Here is a 19,752-nt window from a genome sequence, read left to right as displayed (position 1 = left end):
TCAAAACCATTATCTTGGCCTCATGGCTGGCAGCCATTCCAGACCTGTCTCCCGCCATCTTAGCTCCCCCAGGGGAGACTGCCTCAGTCTCTGGAGCTCCAGTAAAAGTCTGAGCTCATGCTCATTGACCCAGTTTGGGTCAAGTGCCCATCCTTGAACTGGTCGCTGGAGGGAGAGTTGCCACAAAGTCACATGCCAGCCCCTGGAGCCAGGTACTGGTTCTCTAGCTGGGGGCAGTACCACCCCTCAAAGCACTTCTGGAAACATGTGTCTGGCATGTTGGGTGCTACAGAAACTAGAGGGTGGGGAAGGTAGTACTAGCATGTGGTTGGAGTTGGCCAGGGATAGTCAATGTCCTGCAATTCATGCAGCCCTGCACACTGAAAAATTGCCCACTCCTGCTACCCCCCAAAAAAATACTTGTAGTGCCCTCTGAGAAATGGGTAGGGATGTCAGCCCTGCCTAAATGACCTGGGCAAAGTGGACTGTGCAGGCTGCACTGTGTCCCCAGAAGTACACTGAGAACTATAGCCAGAAGGAAGAAAGGAGGCTACAAAACCAGATGCCTGCCACTCACCCCTTTCTGGGACTAGGCTGGAGAAGAGCTGTGGGGAGGCCACTGGGGAAGACAGAAGCTGGTGGGGCCTGGCTCCCTCCACCAGGCCAGGGTGGTGGTACTTCCCTACTCATCGGCCCATGTCTGGTTCTCTCCTGGGCATCCTCTCCTGTGGTTCCTGAGTAGATGACAGCGGGCTGCTGGTACACTGTATCTCAGGCTGGGATCGGACCCCCCTCTTCATCTCCCTCCTGCGCCTTTCCTTGTGGGCTGTGAGTATCAATCGGCCCCTACCAAGCTCTGCTCTTTGGGTGTGTTAGGATTGTCTCCAGACAGAGGTTGCGGCAGGGGATGCCATCGCTCAGAGTAGATGTGTTTAACCCTGTCCTTTGGGGTGTTCATCAGCCTGCGTTGTCACTGGGTCTGGTTATGGTTCAGCTCCTGGGGACGACAAGAGGGCTCTGTCACATCTCCTGCGGTCTCTTCCAGGATGGGCTCATCCACACGTCCCTGAAGCCCGCTGAGATCCTCTACCTCACTGTGGCCTATGACTGGTTCCTCTTCGGGTAAGCCTTTGCAGGAGTTGGGTTTTGGGGCCTTAGTAACAGTTTCTATATGTGAGTTGTGTGGTGGCTCCCTTGACAGGGGTTGGAGGTAAGGATAATCCCACCCCTCGAGAAGGACCGAAGCTGCTGATCAGGCCCCACCTGCCACGCTGGTGCCAGTGACACAGTCTGTGTCTGGTGACCCTGTCCTCTTGGCCTTGTCATCTTGGTGCTGCTGACTTTGCCTCTCCACCCTCCTTTTTTCAGGCACATGTTGGTAGATCGGCTCAGCAAAGGGGAGGAGGTGAGTATACCACCTACGACTTGCGGGCACAGCTCAGCCCTGAAAGAGGGGCAGGGGGTGGCCAGTCTGAGTTCCACGTTTTAGGGGCAGCTCCTTGCCCCAGGGGTGCAGGGATGTGGCCCCCTGTCATCTCCTCCTGAGGCAGCATGGCAGGACAAGCACCAGCCCAGTAGCTCTGTGTTCTGGGCCTCGTGGGCCTGTGCTGTGGAGAGAATACAAGCCCACATGTCGGGGTGAGCAGTTACATGACGGCCTTGGCTGCCTGTGATCTTCCCTCTCACAGGCCACTCGTTTTCTCTGCTCAGCTCGGGAACCATCTTACAAGTCCTTTCTGTGCCCCTCGTCTCTGCAGCTAAAATGCAGCAGCACTTCTCTTCCCCACCCTCCTGTCACACCCTTCAGCCACTTTTCAATGTCAGGGCACCCGGCAACAGGGTCCTGCCCCTGATGGTTGCCTCCAGGTCCCCTTTCCTCTGGACCTGCTCTTCCTTCCTCTTCCAATGTGCTCAGCACTCTCTACCCCATGCCCGTCGCCTTCTCTGCGCCCCCATCCTGTCGGCCACTCTCTGCGGGCCTTACCTGTTAGTGCCTGTTTTCCTTGCATGCAGGTCTGGAGTCGGCCCTGAGTGTGTTCCCTAGTTGGCCCCATTACTGCCTGGGTGACCTTGGGTGATATGCTTCACCTTGAGTCTCCTGGTGTCAAGCGTGAGAGAATGAGTCCAGACGCCCAGCGTGGAAGCTGTTCCACAGTGCCAGCTCCTTCTCTTTGGCCCCCACTCCCCCATTTTCCCAAAGTGTGTTTCTCATCTTTCTCACTCTCGTGAGGCTGCTTCCTTCCTGGGCATCTTATCTCGCGCCTCCTCCTTTTGTTCCTCCGTCTCAGCTGCTCCTCTCCCCTTCCAAATCTCTTCTTCTGAATACTTACCGCATCTGCCAGGGCTGTAGAGCTCTAAGCCTGTTCCTCAGAGGCCTCCGTGAACTCCCTCAGAGGCGGTGACTTTGGTATTGAAATCAGTGCTTCAAGAAGCCTCTTTGTAGCCTCTCATTATAGGACTTCCCAGAGCTCTGGGACATTCTACCCTCCCTGTAGTCTCCCTCCCCCCCACAAAGCAGACCAGATCTGCCTGCAGAGGGTGGGGCTGAACCAAGTAGTGTCTGAGTTTGAGCCCTTGGCATCTCTCCATGTAGAGAAGAAGCTCTCCTCAGCTGCAGGTTCATCTTCAGGACCTTTCTGTTACCCCCCAGACAATGCAGACACTGATGCGTCCAAAGTAAAAAAAAAAAAAACCCCAGGCCTATTAGTTAAACATGATTGTGTCGTCTCCCCACCTCACCTTGGAGGTTCGAGGAACATATTAGCATATTAAAGACTACAAAGTCTGTAGTGAAAACACCTGTTTAATCTTAAGTAATGCAACATTTTCATACTGACCCAACCTGGGCAGCCCTCTCCTTGTGGGCGGCAGCTCCTTGCTTGGGCACACAGAGATAAGAAACTGACAGGGCTCGTGGGATGCCAAGTGGGGATTTCTCTGAGAGAGGGGCTCATGGGCCAGGCCTTTGGGAATCACTACAGAAATGGAAGCCTGGTGTGCGCTTCCTGGAGGCCCCTGGGCTAGGCACTGGCTGGAAGGTAGAAGATAATTTGCTCATGGAGGTGGGGATGGGGCTGGGGTCAGGAGCCTCCTGCCTGTGCCCACCTCAAGCTTAAGACCTGACCCTCACAACTCCTCAGCAAGGGAGGCTCTAGGCCAGACAGCGGCTGCCCACACCCCCAGTTCTGAACCAGTATTTTGGGACGCCTCCTCTAAAAAATGTGATTCCTTTCCCTTCCATTATGTTCCTGCTTTGTCCATTATTCTCCCTGCGCCCAAGTCATCTCTCCCACAGCTGTCCTTCCCTGTTAGCATCTCTCCCTGGGAATCTTAGAAGAGGGGAGAGGGTACCATTTCACTTTATCCTTTTTAACCACTTGAGAACACACATATTGAATTTGATGATGGTTTGAAAAATCACTGGCCTGGCCGGGCATGGTGGCTCACGCCTGTAATCCCAGCACTTTGGGAGGCTGAGGCGGGCGGATCACGAGGTCAGGATATCAAGACCATCCTGGCTAACACAGTGAAACCCTGTCTCTAATAAAAATGTGAACAATTAGCTGGGCGTGGTGGCGGGCGCCTGTAGTCCCAGCTACTCGGGAGGCTGAGGCAGGAGAATGGCATGAACCTAGAAGGCTGAGCTTGCAGTGAGCCGAGATCACGCCATTGCACTCCAGCCTGGGTGACAGAGCGAGACTCCGTCTCAAATAAAAAAAAAAAAATTGCTGGCTTAACCCTGGCAGTCCCAGGAAGGAAATCCCTTCCTTCCTTGCCCCGGCCCAAGTGCATCTGCCAGGCCCTTCCAAGGCCTCTGTACCACCCACACCATTTATGGACCAGAACACCCACAGAGTCCCACAGCAGGGCCGCTCTCTAGCAGGGGCCTTGACCTTAGTGGCTGGACGCCCTCCCCATGGGAGTTCTACTGCCTTGGTTCTTCTCATTGTGCATTGCTCTTTGGTCTCTCCTTTAGATTTTCTTCTTCTGCTTCAATTTTTTGAAGCATATTACCTCCGAGGAGTTCTCTGCTCTGAAGACCCAGAGGTAAGTGGAGACCTGCACGGGTCATGCTGGGCCAGGGCGCTCTGAGAAGGGCTGTTCCCTGGCAGGCAGAGGCTGGCCACCTCATTCCCGCCCTGCTTCCCTGCTTGTTTGGCTGGTGCTCCCTCCTGCCTTCGCTGTGAGGCCAAGGTAGGAGTCCCTGCTGAAGGCCACTGGTGAAGAGGCTGTTCTGCAGGGAAGGCCATGTTGGGATCAACTTGGAGTCACACTAGCAGACAGGCTTTGGGACAGATGAGTGGTCTCTGGTGACCAACAGAACAGGTGTATTGCTGCAGGGAGAAGCCAGCCCAGGAGTAGGAGGACTCTTAACTCCCAGTGCACCTAAGCTGACTCTTGTCGTCCATGGCCTACAGCAGAAAGTGTGGCTGAACACTGCAGCCCCCTACAAAAGGGCAGAAGGCTGCTTCTGGCCTGGGAAATGCAAGAGTCTTGGCTGGCAACTGCCTTAGGATCCCTGTAAGAGTTGGGGTCTTGCCTGAGTTGGTTTGCCTTCCTAATCGGAGCTACAAGCATGTTGGGCCAGACTTGAATGCTCAGGCCACAAGCTGATGAGGAGGATGCAGACCTTACTGGCCTCAGAAATCTGCACATGTGTTTTGGACAGAGGCTTGCAGCATGGGTCCCAGAAGTGGCCCTGGTGTCTTATAACACTCCCTAGGCTAGGACCCATCTCCACAAGTTGCCAGTGAATTGAGCTGCTTTCCAGGACAGGCAGGATTGGGAACGGGGGACACAATAAGACCCCAGATAGATCTGGAATTTACTGCTCTGGCTTCCATTTCTAGGAGGAAGAGTTTGCCAGCCCGGGATGGAGGCTTCACCCTGGAAGACATCTGCATGCTGAGTGAGTCCTGGGCCCCAAGAGACTTCCCTTCCTCCATGCATCTTCCCGAGTACAGACCAGGCAGGAACTGTTTGTGCTAGGAGTTTTTTTGCTTTTTTTTTTTCTTCCCAGTTATGTGGTATAGAAAAGGTGGGGGACCAGTAGTGGGAGAAGGTAACACGCTGACTGATGGCACTGGCTTCTTTTAGGACGAAAGGACCGTGGCAGCACCACCAGCCTTGGCAGCGACTTCTCCCTGGTCATGGAGAGTTCCCCAGGAGCCACTGGGAGCTTCACCTATGAGGCCGTGGAGCTGGTCCCAGCAGGAGCGCTGACTCAGGCAGCTTGGTAAGGGGCCAGACTGGGACCAAGGTCACTCACAGCTGTGGCCCAGGGCCATCAGCACCAGGGAGCCAGGCTGGAGCCCCAAGAACAAAGGGGGCCCCCAACAGAAGAGCTGAGAGGATAGCTCCGTGCTCCTGCTGTCTCTACTGGGCCTCAGAAGCCAGCCATCTGGTTGGTGAAGGGCACTGCCTGTGGTGGCCCAGAAACATAAAGGGCTAGGGCTCCCTGTGGGACAGAGAAGCAGCTGGGCAGGGCAGGGCAGGGGACTGGGGAGGCTGGTATTGGAGGAGCACCATTGTATCATTTGTCGGGGAGATAGGGGGCCATTTTGGAAAAAGAAAACCAAAAAGGTGGGTGTAAGATGATAGGCAATTGGGAACTTGTTTGAGGGTCAGCTCCGTTGAGAATCTCATGAAATTGAGACCCTGATGACTTTCACCCTAGACAGATGGCTCAAGATGTTGCATAACAAAGTCCTGAGTGGTGGCTCGTATTTATAATCCCAGCACTTTGGGAGGCCAAGGCAGGAGGATCACTCGAGCCCAGGAGTTCGAGATCAGTCTGGGCAGCATAATGAGACCCCGTCTTTTAGGGAAAAAAAAAAAAAAAAGATTTTGCATAACATATGGAGGTGGGCAGTGACTGAACAGTGAGGAATCATTTTCTAGCACATACCTCGAGACCAGTAGGCTGGTGTGATTTGGATGCCACAGGCCCTCCATAAAGACCCAGCCCTGCTGCCCATGGCCCTGAGCTGGAGAGAGTGCTAATGTTTGCCCACTCTCATGTGATGTTTTCCCAGTGGAAGTAAAGCCTAGGCCTGAAATTCAGTGAGGGTGGGCAGAGGGTTTTGCCTGCAGTGGCCCCCGGCTCACAGCCCTGCTCCTTCCACTGCAGGAGGAAGAGCCACTCATCCTCTCCACAGAGTGTCCTCTGGAACCGGCCACAACCCTCAGAGGACCGCTTGCCTTCCCATCAGGGGCTGGCGGAAGCCAGGTCTTCCAGCTCCTCTTCCTCAAACCATTCTGATAACTTTTTCAGGATGGGTAGCAGTCCCCTGGAGGTCCCCAAACCCAGGTGAGGAGCTCCAAAGCCCTTGCTGTTGGAAGTGGCTAGCTTTCCCCCTTAATAAGACTGGAGGGTCGGGGCCAGCACCTGAGCTAGGGTCTCAAGATGGGGTTCCTAAGCTTGCAGGCCCAGTATTTGGAGGATGGGTTAGTGTTCGGGAATAAAGCAAGGGCTGATTTGTAGAGTGGTTTGAGACTCCTTCCTGGAACCCTAGCAGAATGCAGGGGAACCCAGAAGTGCCGTGGCTGTGATGTGATAGGTGGGGAATAGGGACTGCCTCCACTTGTTACCTTTGGCAGATCCCAACCTCCTAGGTGCACCTCCCATTGTGGTTGAAGAGATAGACCTAGATTCTGAGTCCCTTCTGGCTCTCACATCTCAAGTCTGAATTGGGGCAGTGAGAACAGTGTTAGGGAGCTGAGCTACATGTGTGTGGCTGGGACAAACGATGGTGACAGCACACCTGGAAAGGGAGCAGCTCAGCCAGGATGGCCATGCCAGGGCCATGGCTGAAGGGCGCTGCAGGAATGGTGCTTCCTGGGTGAGTTTAAAACTGAGCATGGGCCAGAGGCTAGGTTTGAGGGCTGGTCTGGCACTTGGGGAAGGCATTTCCTTCCACTTTCATACTCCCATCGAAAGAATCCTGTGATTCTAAAGTTTTGAGAATGTCTAGCCTTTCTGGAGTGAATAAAGCAGTGTGGGACTTCAGGCCCTTAGTGAATTCCAGGGTAAAAGGGACTTCAGGCCCTTAGTGAATTCCAGGGAAAAAGGGGCATTTAGAAGAATGGGCATGAGCTTTGGCGTCCATCCCAGATTCAAGTCAAGCTCTGCCACATCACGTCCATGTGATTTTCAGACTCAGTTTAGTCCTTGGTAGTAATAGGTCTGTTAAGAAGAAAAACATTCTGAAACTTCTGGAACCTTCCTCCCATCACCCCTCTATGATTTTTCCCTCTGGGCAAAAACAGGCAATGAAGGAAGATGGGGAAGAACATCCTCTGCACGTAGGCAGAGCAGATAAGCGGGAGGCGAGTGGGCGTTCCAGACTGCACTGCCCACAGGGGCCCCGTGTGCTCACCCCTGCGTGAGCTCTTCAGCTCAGAACACTGCCTGAGTGCTGGAGCTGAGCCTGTGAAACCACCGCCACACGCCGTCTGGCCCCAGTGGGAGGTGTGGTGGAAGTGGTGGGGCAGAGACGGGGCCAGACAGACAAGCCCATGTGCCGGTGCCCTGTCCCATCCTCTGTGTGCATGCCTGCTGCCGCACCACCTTTGTCTGCACCCAGCTGTCCTCAGGGCCACTCTGGGGCTTCAGTGGCACTGTGTGACCCTCACTGTTCTAGGCTGTGGCTCAAGGTCATGGTTCCTGCCCCCTTTTCTGCCTGTCCAGCATTGCTGAACAACTAGGGAGGAAACCAGAAGGTTCCTCTTGTCCTCTGGGTCTTGCCTCAGTCTTAACTGCCCAGACTGCAGTGAGCTCCCAAGCTGAGGCAGCGCCCCATCACCCGTTACCACACCCTAGCTCTCCATCTCCTGCCTGCCAAAAGATCTCACTTTCCAATCTTGTGATAGTGTCCCTCAGTCTCACAGGTGACTTTCTGCTTTCAGGGCGTGGCTCAGGCTCTTGTAGCCAGTCCAGGATGGCCACCAAGGCCCCCTTTTGGGAGGCTGAGGGGGATTGGGGTTGTCCTCCTGACCTCAGAGCCCTGCACACTGGGGCTTGGCCAAGCTTGGGATAGCTGGACCGAGATGGGTACAAGGCTTTGAAAGGTGTGGGGTGGGCGGCTGTGAGGTGTTTGATCCTTCTGCTGGTCTGTTGGGGGGATGCCTGTCTGGAGCCAGGCTTCTTCTGACTTGGATGCCTGTTGGTCAGAGGTTTTGAAAGTCTAGATTATTCAGATTTGGAGCATTCTAATTATGTATTTCCATTACTATTAAAATTAATTTAGTCTCTTATCTTAAAGTGCCTAAGGGATCCTGTCATTAGCTTCCCTGCTGCCTCTTAGGTAACAATAGCCAATCAAGTCTTTAATGTGGTAGGAGAAGCTGTATGGAAAGAAACCTTTTAGTGAAGCTGTCTGTGACAGCCAAAATTCTCCTAATTGAATTCTTTGGGTTTTTATACATTCCAAATTCTACAGGCATCTCTCTTTTAAAGCAGGATTCCCCCATGGAATGAATCTGTGAAGCTTTGTTCAAAGTTAAGTAGTAGGTATGAATCAGGTTGGGAAGAAAGTTCTGTGGGGTGCCTATTCTTACTAACCCCCAGCCCATAGCCCTTACTGGCAAGCCTGGTGGTTTTTAATCATTGTTAGCTGTTGCTGCAGCAGCTTCTGATTAAGTTGCATTTCTGGACCATTGTTAAATCTCTCATCAGCGACAGGGTTGAGGGCTGGGATGGGCCAGGACCAATGCTGTGAGCTCACATGCCTCCCCCAGCTCTGGTTAGCAGGTCGCTCCACCTTGCATGGCCTTGGCCTCTGCTCTGGAGTCACGCATCCTTTAGGAATAGGGGGGTTGCTAGCACAGCATTGTCCATGCCCAAGGAGGGATGGTGCCACCACTGAGCCAAGCTTGAAGCTAGGCTACCTGAAGAGCAGATGAAGTTTGCTGAGGGATGCCCAGCAGCCTGGTTGAATAGCTGAGTAGCAACACAGGGACCAACCTCTGCTGCCCAGTTAGCTACTCTTCCCCCAACCACCACCACCTCCCGCTAACTACTCTTTGAGCAACGAGCTCTGTCTTAGGCTGTCTGCTTGTGGGTGGGAGCAGGGTAAGTTTAGATTAGGTGACAGCCAGGTCCTCTCAGAGCCCAGGATTCTGTATCTTAGCTCAAGTACTAACTCTGTGTGACTTCATGACATGTCACTTGATGACTTTGAGTTTCCATTTTCTTATCTGTGTAATCAGAGGCTTAGGTAACTCCAAGGTCCTTCCTAGCTGTGTACCTTCAAACCTTCTGTATCAGCCTTGTCAGATGTTTTCAAATGCAAGTAACAGAAAACACATTTCAAACTGACTGAAACAATAAAGGAAACACATTTACAGTCAGCCCTCCATATCTGCAGTTTCCACATCCATGATCAGCCAACCAGATTGAAAACATTCAAGATAACATAAACCATAGAAAGTAATACAAATGTGAACATGCAGTATAACAACCATGTACAGAGCACTGACATTGTATCAGATAATCTAGAGATGATTTAAAACATATGGAAGGATATGCATAGGTTATATGCAAATACAAGTGACTCTTGAACAATGCAGGGATTAGGGCTGTCCCCCACCCATGCAGTTGAAATCTGTGTATAACTGACTCCCCAAAAACTACAGATAGCCTGCTGTTGACTAGAAGCCTTACCAATGACATAAAGTCAGTTAACACATATTTTGCATATCTATTATATACTGTATTCTTAGGTAAGCTAGAGAAAAATAAAATGTTAAGAAAATCATAAGGAAGGGAAACTATATTTCCTGTGTATTCAGTAGAAGTGGATCATAATAAAGGTCTTCATGCTGAGGAAAAAATGGAGGGAGGGGCTGTCTTGCTGTGTAGGGCAGCAGAGGCAGGAGATAATTTGCATATGAGTGGACCTGTGCAGTTCATGCGTGTGTTCAAGGATCAGCTGTGCTGCTACATTTTATGTAAGGGACTTGAGCATCCAAGGACTTGGTATTGGTGGGGTGGTAAGTGGGTGGCGATCCTGGAACCAATGCCCTGCAGACAAAAAGGAATAACAAGGAACAACTGTATATGGAAAAGCCTAGTGGAAAATCAGCCTTCAGGTGCAGCCTGATCAAGGTTCCAGCTCTATTTCCCCGTGGTTTGTTCCCGTTGCTTCCTTCTGCATGTTAGCTTTGTTCTCTGGCCAGCTTCCCTAACGGTGGCAAAATGGCTGACAGCACCTCCCAGGGTGGCACGCTGCTTCCTTTCTCACATCTAGGGGTCACATGAGAGCCTCTTTTTTCAGTTATAGGTAGAAGCTGTGTGCTTTACTCCCGTTGGAGGTTATGTGGTGGTCCATGAACCAATTTCTGAGTTGCCCACCCCTTATCAGGAAGAAAGATGAGTATATTATCTTTGGTCAGACCTGGGTTTCAGTCGTAGCTTTGCAGTCCTAGCTGTCTGACTTGGAAAAATCACTTCCCTTCTGAGCTCAGTTATTTTATCCTGTTTTTAAAGGGAGAAAAATGATTCAGGCCCCCGTAAGTTTGGGTTAAAATGAAATAATGGGTTGGACATGGTTGCTCATGCCTGTAATCCAGCACTTTGGGAGGCTTGGCCTTGGTCAGAGAATCATTTGAACCCAGGAATTCAAGACTAGGCTGAGCACCATAGTGAGACCCTGCCAATACAAAAGATAGATTAGATAGATAGATTGGATGGATGGATGGATGGATAGATGGATTGGGATGGATTGGGATGGACTGGGATGGACTGGGATGGACTGGGACGGATGGAGTAAATACTCATAGTAGATACCTTTTCACGAATGCTCAGTAAACTAGCTGTGGTTAAGGACTTGGCCTTATCAGTCATTTGTCCGAGAGCCTGTAGGCTCTGTCCTGGCACTAGGCAGCTGCGTAAAAGGCCAGGCCCCCATCCCGACCTGTGTATTCTTGCCTGGGTTGAGCCAGCTCGGTTTGTGTGAGTATTCTTGTACCTGCTTCCAGAAAGGACTAGCTAAAAGACACCTGCTCTGAGTTAGCCACCAGCAGGGCATCTGGGGAGTTGGGAGCCGGTAGGAACTGCAGCTCTGGGTGCTGTGAAGAGGGCCCTGAGCCGCATCCAACTAAGGAAGTGAAATGTTGCTGAGCTCCCACCCTCCTAGGCAGAGGTCCGAGCCGCTGGGATGTGGACAGGTGACCTCTGAAGCATTGTCAGCTCTGCCACCATGCAGTTTGAGGGTTGCTTGGTCCCATGTTCTCTCCAGTCCTGTAGTGGGAGAGCAGAGGGGGTGGAGCTTGGACCCCTCTGTTTGCTGCTCAGGGCAAAAGACTTTGGGCTCTTGTTGAAGCTGGTTAAGTTACCTGTGTTCTTAGACTGACTGGAAGGCTTTTCCTCCCTTCTCAGTATGTGGGCACAGGTCCTTACTCCCGGTGACATGATGCACTGTAGGTGTCCCCTGCAGCCAGCTAATCCATGGTGGTATTTGTGAACACCTTCCTGCTTAGCATGGCCCTTTGCTCTCAACCCCAGGAGCTGAATGGTCACTTTGTAGCCCTTCCTTTGACAAAGGCCTCACGTAGGAAGACTCCTTTGTTGCCAGTGTGTTCACTCTTGAAAAATCCCAGAGTCTGCAGAAGATGGCTGCTTGCTGAGAGATGCTTCTGTCCCCTGGGATCACACACCCTGCTGCTGTCTGTGCTGCCTAATCCATCTGACAGCTGCTGCAAGTGCGGTTCTTGGCCGGTGTTACCTGCTGAGACCTGGGGGAAGTAAAGGGAAGTGACAAGCCCAGGGGACCTGGAATCCTTGAGGGGAGCCAGTCAGTAACTCCAACCTATTGGTCATGTTTCCCTTGCCAGTGTTACTCTTTGGCTCTTGGGGAGTGGTTTTGGGGCCTGAGAAACTTCCCCATGCTCTCAGCCCCAGCTGTGCCTCATCCTAGTCAGCATCCCTTCCATTCCCTCAACATTCTGGTTTTTAGCTGTTGTTTTCCCACAAGCTGCTAAAACTGGAAAAGATTCTACCCTGCAGCTTGAACAATAGATGAGATTTGTGGAGCTAGGATGTGTCTCAGGGTTGTGCCGGCTGAAGGCCTGGTGTGACCTGGAGGAGGCACAGGGCAGGCTGCTCCTGGGGAGCTGTCTCTGATTTACAGACTGCCTTAGCCCAAGTTTCTCCATCTAGAAACAAGGAAGCCCTGCTCTGTCGGGCCCTAGGGGCTTCCGTCAGGTGACAGACCATATCCTGTTCTCATCCCTAATGCTGCCATCACGCACCTTCTAGAGTTTAGCAGGAATGATGAATGTGACAAGTCTGTATGTTGTAGGGGGTTCCGATTTATGGCAGCCTTAACATAGAAAACCATCTGTTTTCCCTGGTCCCAAGGTGGTTCTGTTTCAGGACAAATGTGCAATCGTTCTTGGTTTTAAAAATCTCTTCTCAGCCAGGCGCAGTGGCTCACGCCTGTAATCCCAGCACTTTGGGAGGCCGAGGCAGGCGGATCACCAGAGATCAGGAGTTCAAGACCAGCCTGGCCAACTATTTGGGATTACAGTTGGGAGGCTGAGGAGGAGAATTGCTTGAACCCAGGAGGCAGAGGTTGCAGTGAGCCGAGATCACGCCACTGCACTCCAGCCCGGGCGACAAGAGCCGGGGGGAAAAACAAAAACAGAAACCTCTTCCCACACTCCCTAGCTGTGATACCTCAGGCAAGTGTCTTCACCTGTTTTACAGATGGGGATGGTTAAGGATTGCCAGAGTTGCAGTGCCTGGCCAGCTGTACTCCAGTGGCAGCTGCTTGGGGATAAGACTAGCACGGTGACCAGTCGGGCTGTAACCTCAGACTAGGAGCCCTTGACATCAGCCAGCTGGGGAAGCCAAGGCCAGTGAACATTTTTCTCCACTCCCAATCCCTGCTCTTCATTCCTGTTTCTGGATCCCTACTGGAACACCTCCTGCTGCTTTTGGATGAAAGAATAAAGGGTCAAGCATCAAAGATGATGTCCTTCTGGGGACTGGGACCTGGGGTAGCAGGTGGAAGGGCCTTGTTTGATGTCTCCCTATTGCCTCCCCCACCCACACTGGCTGGACTACTGCCCAGGACAGAAGAGGGGGGTTGGCTGTGAGTGGGGAGGAGGTGGAAGCAGTAGATTCCCAGCACAACTTTCTTCCTCCCACCCCTCAAACCTCTATCTGAAGAAGGCCTGATGAAGCTGTCAGGCTGCCTGCCTGATTCATCCCTTCCCTCTGGGCATAGCCACTGAGTCTGCTGGGCTGATGCTTCTGAATACAAACTATGGTACCTGGAAGGCACTGCAGAGAAAGGGGGGACCTCAGGGCTCCCATTCCATCACTCTTCAGTCTAGGTCATACTCTCCACAATCCCCAAGAGGCCTGTACCATCTCTTCTGATGGGACCCCTGGGTTCTGTGTTGCCCATCATGCAAATCTGCATGCCAGCAAGCATGGGTGACCCGGCTGGCTGCTGGGTCACCTTCATTTGGGTGCTAGCCTTGCTGCCTTCATTTGGTGCTGATGAGATTGTCCTTGCCGTGTTCACACCCAGCGCAGACATGCCCTGGCCCCAGGCTGTGGCTCCGATTCACTCTTACTGCCATGCTTTGTTCTCATTTTTTGCTTCCACAGTAAGTCTGCACAAAATACTGTCCTCACAGCTGAGCTTACCTGGTGATTTGTTCTTTTTTCTCGGTTACTACTTGTCCAGCTTTCTTTTTTTAGACTTTTGGAGACAGCGATTGACAACAGAACTTAGCAGCCAGGGCTGCACTAGTCCCCCAGCCCCCTCCAGAGCCTGTGTCAGGCATATGACTGACTGCATCCTCTCCCCTCTCTCTCCTCTCTGCCCCAGATCAGTGGACCATCCCCTGCCTGGATCCTCTCTCTCCACAGACTATGGCAGCTGGCAGATGGTAACAGGCTGTGGCAGTATTCAGGAGCGGGCTGTCCTGCACACAGACTCCTCTCTCCCTTTCAGCTTCCCGGATGAGCTCCCTAACAGTTGTCTGTAAGTGTCTTGCTTGAGAAGGCAGGATGCTTCCCTGCCCATATGAAAAGCTGGTGAGCAGTCAGGAGTGCTGGGTAGGAATGAGGCAGAGGCTGGCGCTCAGGAGCTGGCCTGGCCTCCTGCCCTCCCCTCTGTCAGCTGCTGGACCCGAGGTATGAAGGAGGCCTGTGGCTGGTCAGGAAGTGCACTGGTTTGTGTGTTCACTCTGCAGCCTCTAAAACCCATCCACTGGTGTCTCGGGTGCACCCAAAGGGAAAGCTGCTGGACTGTAACTATAGAAGATTCTATTTCTGTATAAGCCTTTGCCTGACATGAGAATCGTTTGAAGGCAGAACAGTGGGATAGTGAAGGTAGGTGTATGGTGGAGGCCAGAGCCAGGGCGGTGCTGGGTTAGCCCAAAGCTGTGCTCCTGAGCAGAATCTAGGGTTACTTGCCGTCTCTACCCGCCTTGTCTTCTGTTTTTGCCTCTGGGCAGGAATAAGAATTGGTTGGGGATTCTAGATCCCACACCTACAAAACCCTGAGTTTCCAGCCCTTAACAGTGTGTCCACCTGACTGGAGCAGCTGACTCTGGGGAAACCACCTGCCCCTGGCCTGTTCTGCCGCTTCATGGATGTCAGGCAGGAGAAAGCCTCTGGTGGCCGGGGGAGCAAGCCCTGCTCCTCAGCTGTGGTGCCTGAGGGCCTCTCAGCAAGCCTTCCATACCATGGGCTGGATGAATGGCACATGCTGGGGCCTCACCGCCAGCACCGCAATCCAGCTCATCCCCCCACCCCTGTTGGCGGGTTGGAGGCAAGGCGCCTTGGGGAGTTGGGAAAGGAAAGGGGGCCCTGGATCCTAGCTGAGGGCAGTCAGAAGCCAGTCAGACCTTGAAATTCCAGGATGGCACAGGTCCTGGCCCTGCGGCTGTGAAGTCACCAAAGAGCTTCTGAGGTCACTGTGCCTGGCACAGCCTCCTCTGCAGCCAGCCCCTAGGCCAGAAACAAGATCTTAGATTTTTGAAGGCTTAAAAAAAAAAAAAAAATCGCAGGCCGGGCGTGGTGGCTCACGCCTGTAATCCCAGCACTTTGGGAGGCTGAGGCGGGCGGATCACCTAAGGTTGGGAGTTCGAGACCAACCTGACCAACATGGAGAAACCCCGTCTCTACTAAAAATACAAAATTAGCTGGGCAAGGTGGTGCATGCCTATTAGTAATCCCAGCTACTCGGGAGGCTGAGGCAGGAGAATCGCTTGAACCTGGGAAGCGGAGGTTGCCGTGAGCCGAGATCGTGCCATTGCACTCCAGCCTGGGCAACAAGAGCGAAACTCCCTCTCAAAAAAAAAAAAAAAATTGCACCTTTCTGTAGAGACTTCCTACTCCAGCCCCATTTGCCCAAGAGCCATCTCTGAAGGAAGCACAGATATCCCTGCTTGATAGCACCCCTCACTTACCTGGGGTTAGCCACTGAAACAGGCAACTCCAGCCCCAGTTCACACACCCTGGAACCTACAATTTAGGCCCCAGGCAGCACTCTAAGCTGCTAGCCAACCCTTTAGTTCTGGGAGGTTCTCGGAGGAGGGCTGGATTCCGTATGATCTCAAGGCCTGCAAGACTGTGGGATGCGGTCAGAGTTGATTCTTATGAAGCCATGCAGCATGTGGGTTCAGCAGTTGGGCTTTGTTATCAGAAAAACTTAAGGCCAAATCCTAGCTGCTCTGTTCACCAGCTGTATCTTCAAGTGTCAGCCTTGCCTTTTCTGAGCCTGTTAAGCTCATCTCTCAAGAAGGAATGGCACTGTAGTACCTCCCTTGCCTGATGTGTGTCCTTAAATGGGTCACATAGCCTCTCCTGTTTTCTCGTCTCTCAGTAGGTGGTGGTCTCTGTCCCTTCCACCTCTCAGAAATGGGCAGCCATGGCGGGGGGGTAGGGCAGGGCAGTGAGAATGCTCATGTATGGATCTTTGGATGTTCCCTGTGAGTGTAAACTGTTCGTCTGTTTCTCCTTCATATGTTATAAGGAGAAGCTAAAGCAAGCATGCATGGCCTTTGGCCTGTGTGAAATTAGAAAGTAAAAAGATCTCAGGCCATGCTTCTCCCCCACTTGCCAGGAGAGACTTCAGGATTGTTGATGGTAGTACAGGAATCCGGTCTCAGCTCCATGTTCTTAGTGCTGCTGCAGGAGTGATTTGACTTTTCTTTGCCCCAGAGCCTACTGCTTCCATCTCTCACGTTTCACTCCCACCGATCTGCTTTCCCTGGAGTCCTGTCTATCTCCCCTCATACTTACCTCAGGACTGTCATTTATCCTCAGACATCCCTCTGCTCCCACAAGCCCTGGGTACAAGTCATTGAGCCTTTGGGATTGGGTTCACTTCAGCTGCCTCTGACATTTCCAGGGAGGGACTGTCCAGGGATTGGTTTCTTGAGGGCAGATTTGGAGCAAGATTAGTAGGCATGGCTGGTCTTAGTATTTAGGTGTATGGGAATGTGAGGGCTCTTCTCATATAAGTCTGTGACCCCTAGAGAGGGCCCTCCAGGGACCCATCGGGGGAACACCATGTGAGTACCTGAACTTTGAGTCCAGAGTCCACGGGCCTCTTCTGTTAAAGGCCCTTGGGGGTGTCACACAGCCTCGTGTGGAGTCACGCTTTGATAAGCCTGAGTTGTGTGTACTTGTTTCCCTTCTTGACTTGTAATTTCAGGGTAAGGAAAGAAGAGGGGCTTTCATTTGTGATCAGAGCCTACAGAGGCCAAGAGAGGAATGGGGAATAGAATCAGAACACCTCCTAAGATGCATCATGTCTAGGCCTCAAGGCTGGGGCCTTTTTTTTTCTTTTTTTTTTTTAGACACAGTCTCACTCTTGCCCAGGCTGGAGTGCAGTGGCGCAATCTGGCTCACTATAACCCCTGCCTCCCGGGATCAAGTGATTCTCCTGCCTTCAGCCTCCCAAGTAGCTGGGATTACAGGCACATGCCACCATGTCCAGTGAATTTTTGTATTTTCAGTAGAAACAGGGTTTTGCCATGTTGGCCAAGCTAGTCTCGAACTCCTGACCTGCCTCGGCCTCCCAAAGTGCTGGGATTACAGGTGTGAGCCACCACACCCAGTCAAGGCTGAGGACTTTCAACAGCTACAGCCTGCTGCCAGATTTCAGGGGCCTCCTTACTGTTAGGTATAAGACTTCATGCCTTAGCTTGCTCTTCCTGAGGAGTGGAAGCAGAGAACTGCTGGCGCAAATTCCCTCCTGCTTAGCTACCCTCCTTCCCAGTGATGGCAAAAACAGTTATTTTCACAACAGGTCAGGTCAGGCCAGGCACAGTTGCTCACGCCTGTAATCCCAGTACTGTGGGAGGCCAAGGCAGGTGGATCAGTTGAGTCCAGGAGTTTGAGACCAGCCTGGGCAACATGGTAAAACCCCATCATGGTGGCATGTGCCTGTAGTCCCAGCTACTTGAGGGGCTGAGGTGGGAGGATGGCTTGAGCCCAGGAGGTTGAGGCTACAGTGAGTGCTGATTGTGTCACTGCACTCCAGCCTGGGCAATAGAGTGAGACCTTGTCTCAAGAAAAAACAAAAGAAAAAAAGAAAGGTTAGTGTCCCAGTAAAAGCTCCTGCTCTAGGTGGGAACAGTAGCCTGAGGGCTTAGAGGAATGATTTAAGGGAAAACAGGGCCAGATATTTGGGGCCTGAACCACAAGGATAGCATGGCCGTAGGACAGACACTGGCCTTGTACAGTCAGAAGCACAAGGACAGGTGGTATGGAGGGAGGATGAGGATACAGGTCCTGTCCCAGGGTAATTCTTTGTTCTTTCTCTTTCCCTCCCCATAGGCTTGCAGCCCTGAGTGATCGAGAGACTCGGCTGCAGGAGGTGCGCTCAGCCTTCTTGGCTGCGTACAGCAGCACAGTGGGGCTTCGGGCAGTAGCCCCCAGTCCTTCCGGTGCCATCGGGGGCCTGCTGGAGCAGTTTGCCCGTGGTGTCGGACTCCGGGGCATCAGCAGCAATGCCCTGTGAAGAAGCCAGCCCGTGACAGTTTCCTGTTCCTCTCTCAGCTGAGCCCTTAGCAGAATCAAAGCTATGCCTGGCCGAAGGGGTACTTCCAGGTCAGGGGAAATTTCACTCCCCCATTTCCATCATGTACATTGCAGCCCCAAAGCTGAGCAAGGCCAAAGACAGGGTTTTCCAACCCCCAGCCACTTGACTGGTGACATCACCCCTTCTTGTCACTGTCTCCCACCCACCCCATCTTTGCTGGGATTCCCATCAACTCTCAGAACTGTGTGGGGTTTCCCTGGGGCCTTGTGGAAGCCATGACTTCACAAAGACCCTACCTCTCAATTCTTGTTTCTGGGGAGGAGGGATCACCTGCACTGAGAATGAGGCAGTTTGACACAGATCACAAAATAAAATCAAAGTCTTTTTGAATAGCCACTCTCGTGTCCTCATTTGGTTATTGTCTTTGTGGAGCTATTAGGAAGGTTCTCATTGTCCTTCCTTGTGCTGGACAAGGGGTGTTTAAGTGGAGGGCAGGTGAAACAGGAAGAGAACTGGCGACAGGTATACCTCTCCACTCACGAGCCATGGTAGTCCCTGCAGTGGGGACAATACTCAAGACTGTCGAGAGTAGTGGTTCTCGGGCCTAAGCAGGTCCTAGTCACCTAGGGAGCCTGATTAGCTGTGCACATTCCCAGGGCTGCCTGAGCTTTAGCCTTAGGGTTGCTAAGGAAGTTGCCTGGGAATTAGGAGCTGGAGGATCTTCATTTTTTTCAGAATTTTTGAGATAGAGTCTCACTGTCACCCAAGCTGGAGTGCAATGGCACAATCTTGGCTCACTGCAACCCCTGCCTCCTGGGTTCAAGCGATCCTCCTGCCTCAATCTCCTGAGTAGCTACGTGAATGTGCCACCATCCCCAGTTAATTTTTGTATTTTTAGTAGAGATGGGGTTTCACCATGTTGGCCAGGCCAGTCTCAAACTCCTGAGCTCAAGTGATCTGCCTGCCTCGGCCTCCTAAAGTGCTGGGATTACAGGCATGAGCCTCCGCACCCGACCAGGATCTTCATCTTTAACAAGTTCTGTAGGCAGCAGGGTCCTGGTACAGGTGACCTGCAGCCCCTACCTTGAGCCCTGCCTATGGAGGAAGGACTGGCTTCTGAACCTTTGGAGATAGCAATTGGTGTGCATGTGTGGTGGGGGAGCGCCTGGCTGACCACCACCCCCTTCTACAGTATGACCTACAGTAGATTGCGTCATGAGAGTGTGTCCGCATCTGTAACGCCATGAAAGTCGTGAGGGTTAAAAGGCATGGGCAGACGGTGCTCAACAGCCACCATTTACTGTCATCAGTGTGAATACCCAGAGGACAAATCATAAATACCAGTGAATGTTTATTGAGCACTTGCTGTGTGCTAAGTGCTTTCCTTGGGTTATCTCAGTAAAATTTTACAGCACCTAAAGTAGCTGCTGTTAAGGGCCTTTCTAACGGCCTTTCACGGTTGAGCCACAGAGAGGTTGAGTAACTTGTCCAAGGTCGCACAGCTAACAAGAGATGTACTTTTCCTATTCAGAGACCTAGGCAGGCTGGGAGTGGGAAAGGGCAGAAACACTAAGGGAGTGGCTCAGAAAGAGGCAACAATTCCAATGCCCACCAGATGCCCCAAATGTTTCAGCATCATGGACAACTCTAGGGGGCCTGGGTTTCCACCCCAGAGAGTTGCGCAGGGCATACTCTACCAAGGTGTGGGTTGGAGTTGGGGGTCGGGATGAGGTTCCCC

General features: G+C 52.4%; 1 protein-coding gene and 1 long non-coding RNA gene across 17 annotated transcripts in view; one reads left to right on the top strand and one right to left on the bottom strand.

Moving 5' to 3' along the window:
• MTMR14 (myotubularin related protein 14) overlaps positions 1-18,410 on the top strand; it is a 53,618-nt gene extending 35,208 nt beyond the window's left edge. For 6 of the 16 annotated variants that reach the window (XM_055258965.2, XM_055258970.2, XM_055258969.2 and 3 more), the window contains 7 exons: positions 743-828; positions 1,046-1,122; positions 1,369-1,405; positions 3,977-4,047; positions 4,851-4,909; positions 5,098-5,236; positions 17,810-18,410. In XM_055258965.2, coding sequence (XP_055114940.1) covers positions 743-828; positions 1,046-1,122; positions 1,369-1,405; positions 3,977-4,047; positions 4,851-4,909; positions 5,098-5,236; positions 17,810-17,993 — 653 coding nt within the window. In that variant the 3' untranslated portion in view covers positions 17,994-18,410. Of the gene's footprint in view, positions 1-742; positions 829-1,045; positions 1,123-1,368; positions 1,406-3,976; positions 4,048-4,850; positions 4,910-5,097; positions 5,237-6,130; positions 6,311-13,844; positions 14,001-17,809 lie in introns of all 16 variants that reach the window. The other 10 variants (XM_055258957.2, XM_063630460.1, XM_055258958.2 and 7 more) reach the window with 2 other exon arrangements.
• LOC134735433 (uncharacterized) overlaps positions 9,842-19,752 on the bottom strand; it is a 38,128-nt gene continuing 28,217 nt past the window's right edge. Inside the window, exons 2-3 of the long non-coding RNA XR_010118552.1 lie at positions 14,869-14,971; positions 9,842-11,736 (exon numbers count right to left, since the gene is read on the bottom strand). This is a non-coding gene — a long non-coding RNA (uncharacterized lncRNA). The remainder of the gene's footprint in view (positions 11,737-14,868; positions 14,972-19,752) is intronic.

Source organism: Symphalangus syndactylus, chromosome 21, assembly GCF_028878055.3.
Source record: "Symphalangus syndactylus isolate Jambi chromosome 21, NHGRI_mSymSyn1-v2.1_pri, whole genome shotgun sequence".
Lineage (NCBI taxonomy): Eukaryota > Metazoa > Chordata > Mammalia > Primates > Hylobatidae > Symphalangus > Symphalangus syndactylus.
Note: the sequence above shows the minus strand (reverse complement) of the source record. Positions and strands in the feature narration are given on the sequence as shown.